The sequence below is a fragment of the Spermophilus citellus genome, assembly GCF_964194105.1.
Source record: "Spermophilus citellus genome assembly, chromosome: 14".
Lineage (NCBI taxonomy): Eukaryota > Metazoa > Chordata > Mammalia > Rodentia > Sciuridae > Spermophilus > Spermophilus citellus.
This window is the reverse complement of record NC_138194.1, coordinates 60,969-77,099: the sequence shown is the minus strand read 5'-3', so window position 1 is coordinate 77,099 and position 16,131 is coordinate 60,969. Positions and strand designations below refer to the sequence as shown.

Here is a 16,131-nt window from a genome sequence, read left to right as displayed (position 1 = left end):
TTCAGAAAGGTGAGTTTTTATATTTTTCAGTTGAAAATTCAGGATAGAAATGAAATTTCAATGATGTTTGTAGCAGTCTTTGAATAAAAACATTAAATTTGATTTAATTTATGGATCAATATTATAAAGACTGAATAAAAGAAAACAATTTGCAAAGTAACAAAATCAAGAAAAATTGCACATGTGGAAAGTGGTAAAAAATACTCTAAGCACTTTAATTTTTTTTAGAGACGAGAGAGAGAGAGAGAGAGAGAGAGAGAGAGAGAGAGAGAGAGAGAGAATTTTTTTAATATTTATTTTTTTTAGTTTTCGGCAGACACAACATCTTTGTATGTGGGGCTGAGGATCAAACCTGGGCTGCATGCATGCCAGGAGAGCGCGCTACCACTTGAGCCACATCCCCAGCCCAGCACTTTAATTTTTAAATTTCCTTTCACTGGGGTTTTTCACTTTTAAGTATAATACAATTAAAATATATTATTGTCTTAATATAGCTTCTAGAAGTTCATTGTTCTAGTATTTCCTGTAGTATACTAATTTAGCTAAAATCACAAAATTTAGAGATTTAAAATTGCCTATAGTTATGTCTCAATTATGGTAAAAACTGTATTAAAATAATCGAATACTTGGTGTTTCGCAGCAACTCATGTGGTGGGAACAGCAGCAGCGGCCAGGCAGCACAGTTTCGGAAGGTTCCTGAGAGCCACTGCCTGCAGCACCTGCATGAGCCTTGTGCTCTCAGCCAGGAAGCTCCAGAGGAAGGTCAGCTCTGAAGAATGTGAGGCTAAGAAGAAGCCCAAGAGGAGGTCTTACAGGCTGTCTGCTCAGACTGCTGCTGCCAAGGCAGATGCCAAACCCAGAAAGGTTTTCTTTCATAGTCAGCAAATGGAAATAGTGATGTGAATGAATAACTGTGATATGAGGTAATAAATGCAGTTTTGCAAATATTTCCAAAATAGAACTGACGGGAAGCAGCAAGTCATCAAGTTGACTGTATAAAGTGTATGTTCACAAAAGGGAGATTTTATAAGGATCCCAAAGAGGAGTTGGATATTTCCAGATGGAGCAGAGTGAGACTGAGAGGTCTGTGAAAAGAAAATAGGATTTCAGGAGGTGCATCATCATCTGCCTAACTAGAAATATATTAGGCAGTTAAGGGAACTGAAAGACTTTAATTTGACTGAAATGCACAATATATTTCTATAACAAAGGGAAAATAGGCAAGAGAGAAATTAGAGAGTACATTGCTTGGTCCTTTAATAAGCAAAGACAGGAATAACATGGGGACGTTTACATTTTAGAATAATCTCATTGGCTTTATTGCTGACGATGGGATAACAGGATGTAAGACCTATGAATGAGGGGCTCAGAGTAGAGCTTACAATATTTTAGCAGAAAGATGATACAAATTTTAATGTCATTATCAGTTACCAGACGATGTTACTTAGAGTCAACAAAATATGATTACATTGAGAAGTAAATTGAGAAGTAAAGTTGATATATGTTTGATTTGATATATTTTGACCTGGAATTTATATATTTTAAAAAACCTTTTATAATTTACACTAAGTGTTTACTGTGCCTCTATCGATGAAAAATTTGAAGGATTTACTGAGTCTGACAATTTTATTGTTTTAGCCTCCTGATTCATTAATATAAAATGTTACATTCTGCATTTGGGGTAAAATTGGGGGTTCATAACCCACTTCAATCTAATGTATGAAGTATGATATGTCAAGAGCTTTGTAATGTTGTGAACAACCAATAAAAAAAATTAAGTAAGGGAAGTATTTTTTGTTTGAATTACTGCTGTCTAAAAAAGATATTTAAATGATTATACCAAACAAGAATTTATTATGTCTGTTTTTATTATTTAATTTTCCTTTTAATGTTTTGTTATGGAAAACAAAAGTTTAGTAATGGAAAATTACATTTATTTTACATAATTTTGGAATAATTTTTAGCTAAGTTATCTAAGGCAAAAAAAGTAAAGTTTTAGAAAGCCTGATATGTGTTAGGAGGTGGAAGAACTAGAGGTGTGCAGAATTTGTGGTTAGAAACTGATCCTTCCCATCTCTTCCAGATGCTTCCCTTACTCTTACCATTTCTCCAAATTTGATATTAATACTCTCTTCTCACCTTTTTCCAAAGAGGCAACTACATTACTTTCTATGATTGCATAAAGTGATGATTACATTATATTAGATTTTGACACTAAATTACACAGTGGTGAGAAAGCCATGCTCTTCATTTGGCTTTTATTTTCACCACTAAGACAATACAAAGGTGACTTGCATTCTGTAGTCACAAGTTACTTCAATATTCCTAGTAAAACATAACAGAAACATATATATGTTTTATTTCATTAAGATCTCCTGAAGGGAGACAATTCTTTGTTGTATACTAGAGCCTTTTTCCCCAAGTTTTGAAAAGCAAAATGTCTCTAGGTATTGTCAACTCTCTCCTAGACTAAGAATATGGGGGAAGAGGCAAAAACTTCCGTGATCCAGATGCAAAAAAAAAATATTAAATGTTTAAAGATATTTCATCTTTTAAATTCTAATGAAATGCCCAAACACAATTCTCTTTTTAAATTTAATGTTTAGTTGTAGTTGGACACATACCTTTATTTTATTTATTTATTTTTATGTGGTGCTTAGGATTGAATGCAGGGCGTCACACATGCTAGGCAAACACTGTATCACTGAGCCACAAGCCCAGCCCCACTAAATACAATTATTGTCTAAAGAAATATGGAAAGAAAAAATCATCACTTTATGTGCCTGTATCTACAAGAGGTTTTGTTATATAATATTTGTATAGAAGAGGAGAATGGAAGATAAAGTTTTCCCATTCAGTTTTCTCAATCTGAATGCTCCTGTACTCTAAGCAAGACTTGTTGATTTTCCTCATAATTAAACATAATCTACATTCTGTTATAGCAACACATTCAATGAGAGAATAAGGTACCAATCATTTACTTGCAGAAAGAAAATTAACAATTTGCTTCATGTTGCTTTGAAATAACCATTTAGGTTTTTAAAAAGTACCCAAGGTTTTCACCCACTTTCTCCTTACATTATTGTCATTGAACATTATAGACAGTTAATAAAAATGTGACCTTATGTGGGGGAGATAGTATTTTCAATCAATCACTCCTTTGGATAAATGTTTTGAGTCATTCAATGGTAACTGAGTCCTTCTGCTCCACTGGCATATATGGGAGACACAATTAGGATTACTGTAATTATCAACTACTTCCTATAAGCAAATACAAATGATAGCTAAATAATCTTTAAGTGAATAATATTAAATATCACAATTATGAAAAAAGTAAAGAATATGAGTTATTTAATATTTTTTTTCGAATTACAACTCACTCTTTTGCCTGGAATTACACTACATTATGTTGAAGTAATTGGTAAACTATACTATTATGAGCGTAAATTTTACAAATATTGAAATTACTGCATTCTGAATAAAATCACAACCTCTTAAAATGGGATATTTAAAGAGGGGAAAACATTAACTAATACAACTATCTAAAAAATTTTATTATACTTTATTGGGCAGAATGCATATATTTTATGTTCTTTTTATGTGATGCTCAGGATCAAACCCAGTGCCTCACACATGCTAGGCAAGCATTCTGCCACTAAGCTACAGCCCCAGCCCCAAGGCATTCTTTTTAAGTATCATTAAGTTTACACATTTTTTTGGAAGGGATTGAGTATTTGTTCATCTATGATCAACACTTTTAGGCTAATTTTCTGTTTTAACTCAAGTTTTTAAAAACCTGCTTTTATTAACATTAAAAACAAACTGCCTGATATGTACTCAATAATTAGATGATGAATAAAGATGTAATTATTCCTATAAGTAGGATGTGGATGCACTGAAGCAAACACCAGCAAGAGTGAGGGCATGCTGCTAAACTGTATCACCTACTTTTATCATGCTGTATCCACTTTAGGGATCCAATTTATGTGGTTAACAATACTTTCAACAAATTCATTTCATCCTCACAACAATTATACAATGGGGAGATCAACTTAATCTTCATTTTACAACTTGGGAAACTGAAGAACAAAAATATCCCATAACTTATATAAAGTGGCATGCCAATAGTGGCACAGCATGGATCTGAACAGTCTTGCTTCAGTAGCAGGATTTTTCCAACCTCAATAGACACATAATTCAGTTAGCAATATTATTAAATTCTGATTCAGACTCAGTACTTCTGGTTAGGGGAAAACAACATTCTGAGTTTTAACAATCACACCTGTGATGCAGATGTTGCTAGTCTGAAGATCACCCTTTAATTAGCAATGTTCTAATCTACACTGAACAATAGTGAGAGATATGGCAACCATCAGAAACAGTTTATCCTCAGAAAATTACTCTTATGTGCAAATTGCCAACTTCTGATTTAGAACTTATGCTACTTCTTTTTCTTTCTTTTAAAAAGGGAAGTTAACAAAATTTGCAAGTATTATAGTATTTACAAGTATTATAGCAGCTGATTTCAGGTTTTGATAGTCAACATATGATTAATATAAACTTGAAACTGTTATATCTACCCCCCATAAGGCCTTCCCCTCATCCAAAAACGATTTACAATTACTCTTGATTATCTTCTTTAACATAGATTCAGCCCAAACCCATTAATATTTAAGAGTACATGTTTGTACTCTCTATACAGGAAAAGAAATTCAAGATTAACTTAGAAATCCAGCACCTTTCTAAACTTTTGCTGTTTACACAAGTGCTGACTATAAGTGGAAAAAGAAACACATCCTTTGATAAATACAACGTCAATGTCAACACATTACTAAACAACTCTCCTCCATAACTTTCTGTAAAACAAAGGGATGTTCATAATAATTTCCCTTCATGCTTACTAGTGAATTGATTTTTATACCCTAATCTAAAATATAGAATGTAAAACGTATAAACGTAAAGCAAAAAACATATATTATTTCCCTGTGTTTAAAATGCATTGGCTCACAGGCCTTCAATACTTAAAACCTAAAATACCATCAAATCATTAGAAATTAAATCTTTATCAACCTTTTTTACTAAAAGAAAAAGAAGTATTCCTATTGACATATAATCAAACACTTTTAAAATCATGCATTTAATTTGACAATGATATCTACCCAAAGGCCATCCTGGATGTGTATATTAGACCTAATTACGTAACTAAAGAATTACTTATTAATTGAAACAAAAGATGGGATTTAAGACAAATCTCCCTAGTACAAGTAATTCTGGTTTTCCTATACCTCATTCAACATTTTCTGAATGTACCCAGATACACTTAACATTTCTTCCCTGAGGGATAATTAACACTGTCACATACTTTGACAAGTTTACACACACACACACACACACACACACACACACACACCCCTTACCAAAAGCCATAATTAAATAATTGCACCTGGAAGTAACAAGCATAAAGTTTCAAAGTCTCATGCAATATTAACCCACAAATTCTAAATGTACTTATGATTGTGGAATCCCATTTTTAATTACAACATAAATTAACAAATCTAAATAATACAACTACCATAAAGCTAAAATTCTCATTTATGCAGCTATGAGTTAAAAGAAATATAATACCAAAATCTATTGCATTTTCTGGCATGGAAGCAAAAACACAATATAAATTTAGGCTTTTCTATCAAAATTACAAGAACTAACCTTCTACCCAGAAGAATCCAAAGACACACAAAAGCATCTGCATTATTTTACATATGAAGTATATGGAAAAAAGTCTCTCCCCAAAGTAGTAAGAAACAACTTCTAATTTCCTAAGAAACTTGTATTTTACATTTGTTTTTTTTCCCTGAATCACTTACACAGCCACAAAGAAACTCAGATATTAAAGAACTATAGAAGTTAAAAGATGTCCTTTTCAATAGCCAACAGTCACCAAAGACTGTGACAAAAGAAAATAGATATAAGTATTCCATGTTACTGTGCACAAGCAAGCCCAAAGTTTTACTGCTTCACTAGTTAAATCACTAAATGTTAAGCATTATTTCATGAACTTAAATGAAATCTGGCATATAAAGAGAAAAAATATGCGATAAGTGAAACTTACTTTCTATTTCACAGAAAGACTTTACTCCATCTAAAATAATCCTGTGACCTTGTGGAAACAGTCCTGGGTTAAACACTTAAAGTACATTCCTTTACCAAATGTACCAGTACATTACTGCTCTGAAAGCATTCAATATGTCCACTATGTTCTCTAGATGTACATTCATACACTGGTTTAAGCCATTTGCAGAAAATCAACAGAAACCCTTAAAAACGTTTGACCTGACATGCAACTTTAAGACATGTGAGTTTTAAATTGACAGATCTTTACATCTTTCATAATGGAAATTATCAGAATATACTCTGAAAGTCAAGTGATTCTTCCACAGAGCAAAGTTAACTTGACCTCCTAAATGGTACAGATTTGACACACCATTTGGAAGGCTAAAAGAAATACTGATTTACTTCTTCTCTAAAGCAATACTGTCCAACAAAATTATAATGCAAGTTACACACGTAATTTTGAATTTTCTAATAACTATGCTAAAATGATAAAAATACAATTTTTAAAACACTTACTAAACATGCCAAATATTATTTCAACATGTAATAAATATCTTTAAAATATTTATTCTTTTACAAATTGTACTAAGTTTTCAAAATCCAGTATGCCTTTCACACTTTCAGCATATCACACTTTCAACTAACCACAACATCCTGGTCCACAGTCAGAATGTGGCAAGTGGCTACACTATTGAGTAGTATACTTTTTAAGTAATATTTTGAGATCTGACATACCACTCTATTTATAATTAGTTCACATTTATGTCTCCTTTTTAAACTGAAATGGCTGTGACTACAAATATGAGCAAAACTGTTAATTCACTGGATAAATCAGGATCAGATCCCCCTTATCTGGGGATCTGGTTAACACACACAATAAGTAGAAAATAGATTATTCCTTATTATGTCTCAAGTAGTCTTCAGAGATGGTGCTGATCAACATGAGCAAACACAATTTGTAGCAAAAACACAGGTTAAACACCAAAACATTTTTATATCAAATCATAACACTGCCTTAATTATAGCATCCCTTCCCCTCTCATTCTTGAGCACATACTTCTATGCAATTTATTTATAATATTGCTCTTTAAATTTGACAAATTTTGTCAACCATACAGTCACCATTCAAAAATAAACAGAACACTATATAAGACACAAATGAAAAAAAAGCAACCAGCTACTTTTAATACAATTTGTCAACCAATCTTAAATTCTGAGTTCCACTGAATTTGATTCTTCTCACAATTCCAATTAATTTACTGCTAAGAATTTTCCCAAGTCATTAGGATATTTGCTTAAAATGTAAATAATTCCAACAATGTGTTTTCTAGAAAATAACAACTACAACCATAGCGTAGCACATAAAATTTGTCCTTTAGGCAAGTTACTAAATAAATCAAACAGAAACAACTATACTCCTGTTTAATGCTTTTACATTTTGTAACACCATATTCAACAATTTCTAAATTTGGAAAATCAGTTCAGATTGCACACAAGCACTAACTTTAAAACTTAAAACCTTACAGGTTTCTACAAAATACTTGTGAATAAATATATTCCACAAAAAAACAACAGAAAAATCAACACCACTCAAACAAATCTCAGCAAGAAGCACAAGATCACTATATTCATAAGTACAGAATATATGATACATGCTAAGAGTATTTTTCTCCTAATTTAATTTAATTCACCTAGGCAATTTTTGTTTAAAGCATTTGCAAAGCTTTAAGGAAACAAACATAGCTAGCTAGCCTCTTCTGCTGCACATACATTCAAGGATAATACATTCATCTCCTGATATTGTTCCACAATTTAGAAATCAAAACAACAAAATTTGTTTCTTACCTGCAGTTAGGAGAGGATTAAGGGTTATTTCAGCTAGATCCTTCTGAATTCTGTTAGTGAAATGGGAACAGACAAAAAGGATTTGAGACAGTCTACAGAATAACCAGAAAATCAGAATGCCCTCTACCATCATGCAGGTAAATGCAAGGCTGGTTTTGCCTTCAGTAATGCTAACATGGCTGCTTCCTCTTTGTTCTTAGAGGCATAACTCAAACTCCTTAACAGAAAATTGCAGCTTTTTTCTCACTTGCTGCTGTAAATAGGTAAGTCATTTACATCTGATTTGAGAAAGTCCTCCACTACTACTCAACAAAAGGATATAAAATCTATTTTAAAACTCTTTTTACCAAAGAAATTCTCTTTTCAAGCTTATATGCAAATGAGACAAAATGCAAGGAGGAAAAGCACTAGAATATTTTTGACAATGACTTCAATCCACTTTTACTGTGGTAAAAATTAGAAAGCTATTGCAAGAGCACACTAATAGTTTTGTCAATATTTTATCTGTTTAAAAAATTTTAAAATTTACAAATACCTTTACCAATGAAAAACTTCCAAGGACTATTTTAGCAATCTTAAATATTTCTTTTCTCTGATCTTAGGTACAGCATGAAAATTTATATTTCATACTCTCGGAGGAAAGAGGGCCTTGAGGTAAGGGGAAAAAGAGCATTTCTCTGATTTTCTTGAAATTTAAAATGTTTTCAAAAGTTGTTTAATGTTCTCTCCACAAGATTACAACACACTGAGAAGAATTTTAAATTATTTCAAAGACTGCTGCTATTCAATATAATATTCTCAAGTTCATCAGTGTTTGATTAATGGTGCAATGACAGTGAAAATGTATAGAAAAATAAGAACATGAATCACTACAAAATGCAATAATTGATCAGTTTTTATATTCTCTTTTTCTTTTAGTTGTGATCAATGAAAAACAACAAAACATCAACATTAGGTAATGCTATAGGTACATTTTATGTTTGATAGAAGAGTTTACTCAATAAAACCACTATCGATGATGGAGTCGCATTGATGGATTTTTTTGCCATCATAGAAAATAAAAGTCAGCAGGAAACAAATAATCTTTCACTTACAACCAACAAAATGTTTTTTCCTGCTGTTGATTTTCACTACTATGTCAAGAACATCCACGAGTTTTAAAGATGTGCAAAGTTTTAACAGCAAAGTGACACCTGAGATTGTTAATGGCTACTTTTCAGTTTTATTTGTTCTCACAAGAAAGGAGGGATAACTACAAAAAAATTATACCTATTATGCAGGATTTAAAGACTTGTTTGTAAAACTATGCAAATTTAAAATCTGCTTTCAAAAAAAGCCAAGGCCTGACATTCAACATTTTTTTAACAAATATAAACTTTTTTGATCATTTCCTTTCATGAAAAGTGACACATTTCCTTTTATGAAGCTGCCACCACAGATGCCTGGACTGACACCCACGTGGACACGTGCTAAATTCACTCAAGAGTATAACTCACAAAAGGAAACATCCCCAATGTACCATCTAATTCAGTTTCACAAATTTTCCTTGCCAACTCCTTAAACTGTCAGAATGAGAATTCAGTCTCTAGGACTCTTGCTGAAATTACCAAAGTACAGAATAAGTTTGCTTAGAAGCATAATTTTAATGAGGATGTTTTCATGCTCCCTAAAGGATGACAATTCATTCAAGTACAAATAAATTGGTCATGAAGTATTTCTGGAGTATTGCTTGGAAGACAACCTGACAATGTTACCTTTTAGCACTAGTGGATAGCTTAGCAGTGGTTTTGCTAGAGAGTTTGGTGCTCTTCTTCCGATGGGTGGCAGAAGGTTCTTTCTTCATGATCTTCAGGCTCTGGAGCAGCAGGGTCTTGCTGGTCCGAATCTGAACTGCCACTGCTGGTGCTGGGGCTGTCATCATCATCGGACATTTGCTTATCACTGGCCATCTTCTTGAAGTTATCACTTGGAAAACTTTTTTAAAGAGAAAATGGAAGAAATGTTAATCTAAGAAATCAATCAACAGCTTTTCCTTATCTTAATATCATTCCCAAATTGTATCTTTATAAAAAGGCTTCAAAAGTGTTCACATTCATTGTATGAAAATGTTACTGGGGATAGGATGAGTCTTACAATGCCAGCTCTCAGGGATTGTCCAAAATCACCCACTCACATTTTTTTTCCATTCCTTGGATAATCTATCAATTGTCTACTTTCTCAGAAGGCATGAAAAAGATTTGCAGGGGAACTTAAGGAAAGAAGTATTAACAACATATGACACACTGTAAGTAACAGATTTTTATGAAAAATGTTAAGTCACTACAGATCTAAATATTCACAGACTGACATGGGTCAGAGCTACCAAATTCCCTTTCCCAGAGGAAAACATTCCCTGGTAACCGCTCATATGCTTATTTAAGGTGAACATTCCTCTTCTATGCACGTAAAACCTTTAAACACAACACTGGGAAATTTAAAACTCAACTAACAAGCTACTCTAGCCTTTTCCACGGCCAGCAGTGAAGATTCATCCAGCCACCACCATGGGAAAAGCAGAATCCAAACTGCACTTTCTGAAAAAAAAAAAATACACACACATCATCAAGGTTCCTTGCTCAATCTTTACATCACAGGGGACATTTTATCCAAAATTAACGAAAAGAAGGGTAAAAGCCCAAGGAAAAACAACAACGCCCCAAGAACTGCAACAAACCTCTGCGCCCTCATAGGCCAGCCGCTGCTGCTGCCGGCGTCCACGCAGCTCCACGGCCCTTTGTGGGGAGGGCCGCCCACGGACAGCTCACGGTCCAGCCGCCAAACAATAGGAGCAGCCAACAGGCCCCACAGCTCGCGGACACCAGTGGCGCGGACGCCCGGCGTGAACGTAGCTGCCGCCGCCGCCGCCCTAACTGCCCACCCCCCAGGACCCCAGCCCCGCCGCCCTACTTTGCCACCTGAAGGAAGCTGCCACCGCTGCCGCCCCTACTGCCCCACACGCGGACCCCAGCCCCGCCGACTTACCTCCCAGCGGGAATGAAGCTGCCGTCGCCACCGCCCAGGCTGAAGCCCACGCGGACACCATCCCTGCTGCCCTACTTCCTGGCGGGAACGAAGCTGACGCCGCCGCTACCACAGTCCTAGCTGCCCCCAAAGACGACCTCAGCGCTGCCACCTTACCTAGCAGCAGAAACGAAGCCGCCACAGTCGCCGCTGCCGCCAACCTGGCTGCCGACCCCCACGCCGCCTTACCTCCCAGCGGGAATGAAGCTGCCGTCGCCACCGCCTCGGCTGAAGCCCATGTCGACACCATCCCTGCTGCCCTACTTCCTGGCCAGAATGAAGCTGCCTAAGCTGCCGCCAAAGCCGACCTCAGCGCCGCCACCTTACCTAGCGGCAGAAACGAAGCCGCCACAGTCGCCGCTGCCGCCAACCTGGCTGCACCCCCTCAGGCCGACCCGCCACGCGCCCCGCCGACCCGCAGTGCGCCCCGCCCGGCCGCGCGCCACGCCAACCCGCCCCGCCCCGCCCCGAGCCACGCCGAGCCGACCCGCCCCGCCCCGCCGCGCGCCACGCCGACCCGACCCTCCGCCGACCCGACCCGCCCCGCCGCGCGCCACGCCGACCCGACCCGCCCCCGCGCGCCACGCCGACCCGACCTGCCTCGCCGCGCGCCCCGCCGACCCGACCCGCCCCGCCGCGCGCCACGCCGACCCGACCCGCCCCCGCGCGCCACGCCGACCCGACCTGCCTCGCCGCGCGCCCGCCGACGCGACCCGACCCGCCGCGCGCCACGCCGACCCGACCCGACCCGCCGCGCGCCACGCCGACCCGACCCGACCCGCCCCCCACCTGCTGCCACGCCGACCCCCCACACCGCCTTACCTTGCGGCCAGAAGGAAGCAGCCGCTGCCACCCAGGGTGACGCCCACCGGACCCCAGCCTCACTACCTTACCTCGCCGCTTGATGGAGGCTGCGGCCACTGCCCAGGCTGCCCCTCACGCGGACCTCAGCCTTCCGCCTCGTGAACTATGCTGCCACGTGAACTACGCTGCCGCAGTCGTTCGCCATCGCCGCTCCAGCTGCCCTCTAAGCGTACCCCAGCCCTGCTTCCTTATCTCGTCGTGTGAGTAGTTTTGCTTGTTGTGTATAACTACCCCACATAGACTTTTGTTATTTAAGAGGGCTACAGGAAATCTTTGCCTGCTCTTATATAATAGTTGATTAAAAAAAAAACACATATCAGAGTGTCTGTTTTTGAAAAAAAAAACTTGTTTGGTGAATTACTAACAATGCATCATGCAATTTTTATCATACCCACCTTTTACCCACATAGTAAGATTGTTAAAATATTCAATAAGTTGTAGCTAAAAACATGAAAAACCACATGACATAATTTACAAATTATATAAATGCTCTTATTATTTCTTCATCCTTTCCAGAAATATTTATCAGGAATTTACTATACACTAATTAAAACTTAGTTTATCCTAATTATTTCAGATATTTCAAAAAAAAAAACTGCAAGACCCCATTTGAAAAGGGCAATATAAATTTCAGAAGTAACTACTGTTTCTCTAGTGAATAATGTGTATAGAAATCTGCTAAGGTCTTGGGGTATGCCAATATATTTGGGATGCATCAGAGAGTGCATATGAAAAAAAAACATACTATTTATCATGGTATATAAATAAATAAAATATCATACCAAAAGGTATAATATTTTATACCTTTTGGTATAAAAAATGGGAAGCTGATGTGTTTGTCCCACATGACTAGCACTCTCTACTTATGGGTAGTAAGGAACAACTAGAAAGTGAACACTGTTCTTATGATTGTGTCTTTCAGTGCTTTCTGACTTCAGATGAGGGAATAGTTTGTAGAGTAGTTAATTCTTCATGCATCCAGCTCAATGAAGGGTGACTTCTTAGTGTAGAACTTCATCCAATCAAATAGTGCATGCATTTCATCTGGGGTCAATAAGTTTCCCTCACTGGTATGTAACCTTGAGCAAGTCTCTTAGGTGCTCCTTGGTTCCTTTATCCTTAGAATTGGGACAGCAATACATTTCTGTGAGGACTTAAATGAACTCAACAGATGTTTGAGGATTTTTGAGCTCAAAGTTAGAGGAAACAAGGGAAAAGGGGAGGAGATATTTATTGACCACCCATTATAGTACATTATATCCATTATTTTATTCAAAATTATCATCTTGCCTTTGCAGAAAGTATTGCTGTCACCTTTTCTAACACTGAGATAACCGATTCTTTGGAAAAACATAATCACTTGTTCCATGTTATTTAGGCAATAAGTGATGGAACTGGGAATCATATTGACATGCAAGCCCCATATGATGCCACATGCTATTTTATAGGACACTTGTTTCCTTCCCCTATACTCCATTTCCTGAGATAAAAAGGCTGGGTATAAGAGTGGGTAATGAGTGCTAACTTTCCTGTTAATAAAATTTATTAACTTTTCTTTTTTTAATAAAAAAACTAGTTATTTTTAGGTATTATGTAATAGAAACCTTCTTAACTAAAGTCCTTCTTTTGAAATTCTGGAACATTTATGGAGGGTGCTGAAAATGTGTTTTAAAATTTGAATGACTTACTCAAAAAGCAGCTACCCATTTTGATGATCTGTCAAAAAATGATTATTAAATATTTTGGGGGGAATAATGACCCATGTACTATGTATCTGACAGGTTTAAGTCAGTTAATCTTGAAGAGTTGATCCAAGTTTACAAAACAATTATCTTTATTTGATCCTTTGTAAGCCTTTGTAATTTCTTTCTCAGATGTTTTAAGTGACTATCTTATTACCATAATATGTTCTAATATCCTTCTCAAATATTATATCATTAAAAATATTGGATTACCACAGTGAGAAACCAAAAGTCATGTGTACAGTGGTCCCAGTGGAGAAGATTATAAATGCTCACAGTTCCAAGTAGGAAATTCATCTTTACAATATAATAGAGGCATTTTATAAAATTGGCTTCAATTATTAAACTAGGATAGAGAATTAAATTCTTAGTTCTTTGTCAAAAGGAGTCATATTTGACAAATAGGTGTCTGTTAAGTAAAAAACAAATGCCCTCCCATTTGCCTTATTTTACAAACTGAACATTAATGAGGTTTTAGAGAGAGCATAGTTTGAGGCTGATGAACCATGTATATTTTGAATGTTACTTTGATTTTTCAGTTTAACAAATGAAGTATGAACATTTCCATGTTTAAACCATTTTATTCTTCCTTTACAGTGGCTCCACCCACACGGTTGAGGTATAATGTCTTATCTCAGGACAGTATACAGATTTCATGGAAGGCTCCAAGAGGGAAATTTGGTGGATACAAACTTCTTGTGACACCAGCTTCAGGTAAAAACAATCAAGGAGAGCATTAGTACCTTCTTTTGTATAGGTAGTTGGAAGTGTTGCTTTAGGGATTATTTGAAAGCTCTTTGTTTTATTTAATCTTTTGAGCTTGAAATCTCACCTTGTAATGAAAGAAATTATGTTCTCCAAAGTATAAAAAGTGATCTTGATCTCTGTGTAATTAATTCTCTTCAGATCAAATTTCCAGACCATGGAAGAATCTCTGTTCAAGTCCAATGGTGCTTCAAATGTATAATACACCTGGGTGTCATGTCTATTTAAATACATTATAATCAATTAACTTGATAGAATGTTATTCAGAAATTATACCTTATTACTGTAAAAGCTAAGTAGACATTGTAAAAATAAGTGATAAATTAAAGCAGGAAAAATATAAGTTGAACAAATTTATCAATCATGAGTATAAAGTAATATGTAAAAAATTTTAATTAAATTTTAGTTGAATTTTTCTTTCTCATATTAATGCTTCTATTATACAAGTATGATAAACTGAAGAGAGGGCATGTGGGGGGATTGCATGGGTGTCATGGAGATGAAGAAGGAATCAACAACTGGACTTTCTAGTTCAAACCCTGGTTTGGTCATTTTTAAGTAGTGTGATTCAGGAGAGGTATTTAATATCTTAGTGCCTCTGTTTCTTCTATGGAATGTGCCAGGTAATGTTAGTGACTTCCTTGTGGAGGTTTCATGAAGGTAGATTACTGTAACACTGGCATGGGAGCTTGTTATGAAATGCTAAAGATTAGGTCTCAACTCCAAACTCCTGAATTGGCATCTGAATTGTCCCTAGGCAATTCCTATTTGTATTAAATCTGAGAAACAAGACAGAGAGCTGAAACACCTCGCTTCTTGCTTGGTCACTAAAAAGGGCATTTTTTAAAATTAAGAAATACTATGCATAGGTTTATTAGAGTGACTTTCAGTTGAATGACAGCAGATGCCAACTTTTCCTGTGGTGGCCTACAGAAGTGACTCACTTGGAGAAAGAAGCTCTTGATTCTCAAGATTGGGTCAGACACTACATTTGGAGGGCGTCCCAATTTTGAATTTCTTTGACTTTTAAAAATAGTTGGTTTAGGGACTGGGGCTGTGGCTCAGCAGTAGTGCACTTGCCTGGCATGTGTGATTCAATTCTCCGCACTGCATATAAATAAATAAAATAAAGGTCTATTAGCAATATATATATATATATATATATATATATATATATATATATATATTTAAAAAATAAGACAGCATGGAAGTTTAAAATTTAAGAGATTCTTGAATACCATTATACCATTATGATTCTATCTAAATGTCAGTATACAAGTTACTAATTTGTGGTACTTTTGAGAATTCCCTATGTCAGATTTTGGAATGTAATGAGGAACCATACAATCTTAGAAGTGATTTGGATGGCTTCTGAGCCCAAATTCAACCTGATCCTTCAATCCCCTCTGAAACTGTGCATCCAAAAATGTGTGTGCCCAGCTCTTACTTACATGTCCACGGTGAAATAAAAATAAAAATATGGATAAAATGAAAATAAAAACTGGGGTGAAAGCAAATTATTTCCTGATGAGTGTTGAGTTTACTTTGCATAGTGTCCTTATTACAGTGCCCCAAGTCAATTGAACAGCTTGACACTCTGGTATCTACTCGACTAGACATAGTAAATAAAACTGCAATAAATAAATCTAGACACATACTGTTTATAGATGTTTTAGTACTTTGAAACATAGTCCAAGTATTGTTTATGCCAGTCTTTCACCATGATATACTGCAAGGATGCTAA

General features: G+C 36.3%; 2 protein-coding genes across 2 annotated transcripts in view; one reads left to right on the top strand and one right to left on the bottom strand.

The window, feature by feature from the left end:
• Positions 1-569: 569 nt before the first annotated feature.
• LOC308633445 (uncharacterized protein) lies at positions 570-11,428 on the bottom strand. Its single transcript, XM_081266265.1, has 6 exons — positions 11,206-11,428; positions 10,978-11,133; positions 10,446-10,529; positions 9,711-9,930; positions 7,957-8,006; positions 570-1,085 (listed from the first exon to the last, which is right to left on the bottom strand). The coding sequence occupies exons 1-6, from the start codon at positions 11,264-11,266 to the stop codon at positions 1,009-1,011; spliced, it is 648 nt and encodes a 215-aa protein (XP_081122391.1). The 5' UTR covers positions 11,267-11,428; the 3' UTR covers positions 570-1,008.
• A 557-nt stretch (positions 11,429-11,985) lies between these two features.
• The window catches only part of LOC308633189 (collagen alpha-1(XIV) chain-like), a gene marked incomplete at both ends in the record, with an annotated part of 50,932 nt that continues 46,786 nt past the window's right edge, over positions 11,986-16,131 (top strand). The window contains 2 exons of the mRNA XM_081265732.1: positions 11,986-12,049; positions 14,220-14,336. Of these exons, the coding sequence (XP_081121858.1) occupies positions 11,986-12,049; positions 14,220-14,336 (181 nt within the window). The remainder of the gene's footprint in view (positions 12,050-14,219; positions 14,337-16,131) is intronic.

Bases quoted from the DNA above. Each gene is read 5' to 3' on its own strand.
- LOC308633445 (XM_081266265.1), bottom strand. From the start codon at position 11,266: ATGGTGTCGACATGGGCTTCAGCCGAGGCGGTGGCGACGGCAGCTTCA. The intron at 9,931-10,445 runs GTTAGTTGAGTT...TCTTTAAAAAAG, and splicing joins GGAAAAGGCTAGAGTAGCTT to TTTTCCAAGTGATAACTTCA. The intron at 8,007-9,710 runs GTAACATTGTCA...TTTCACTAACAG, and splicing joins CTATCCACTAGTGCTAAAAG to AATTCAGAAGGATCTAGCTG.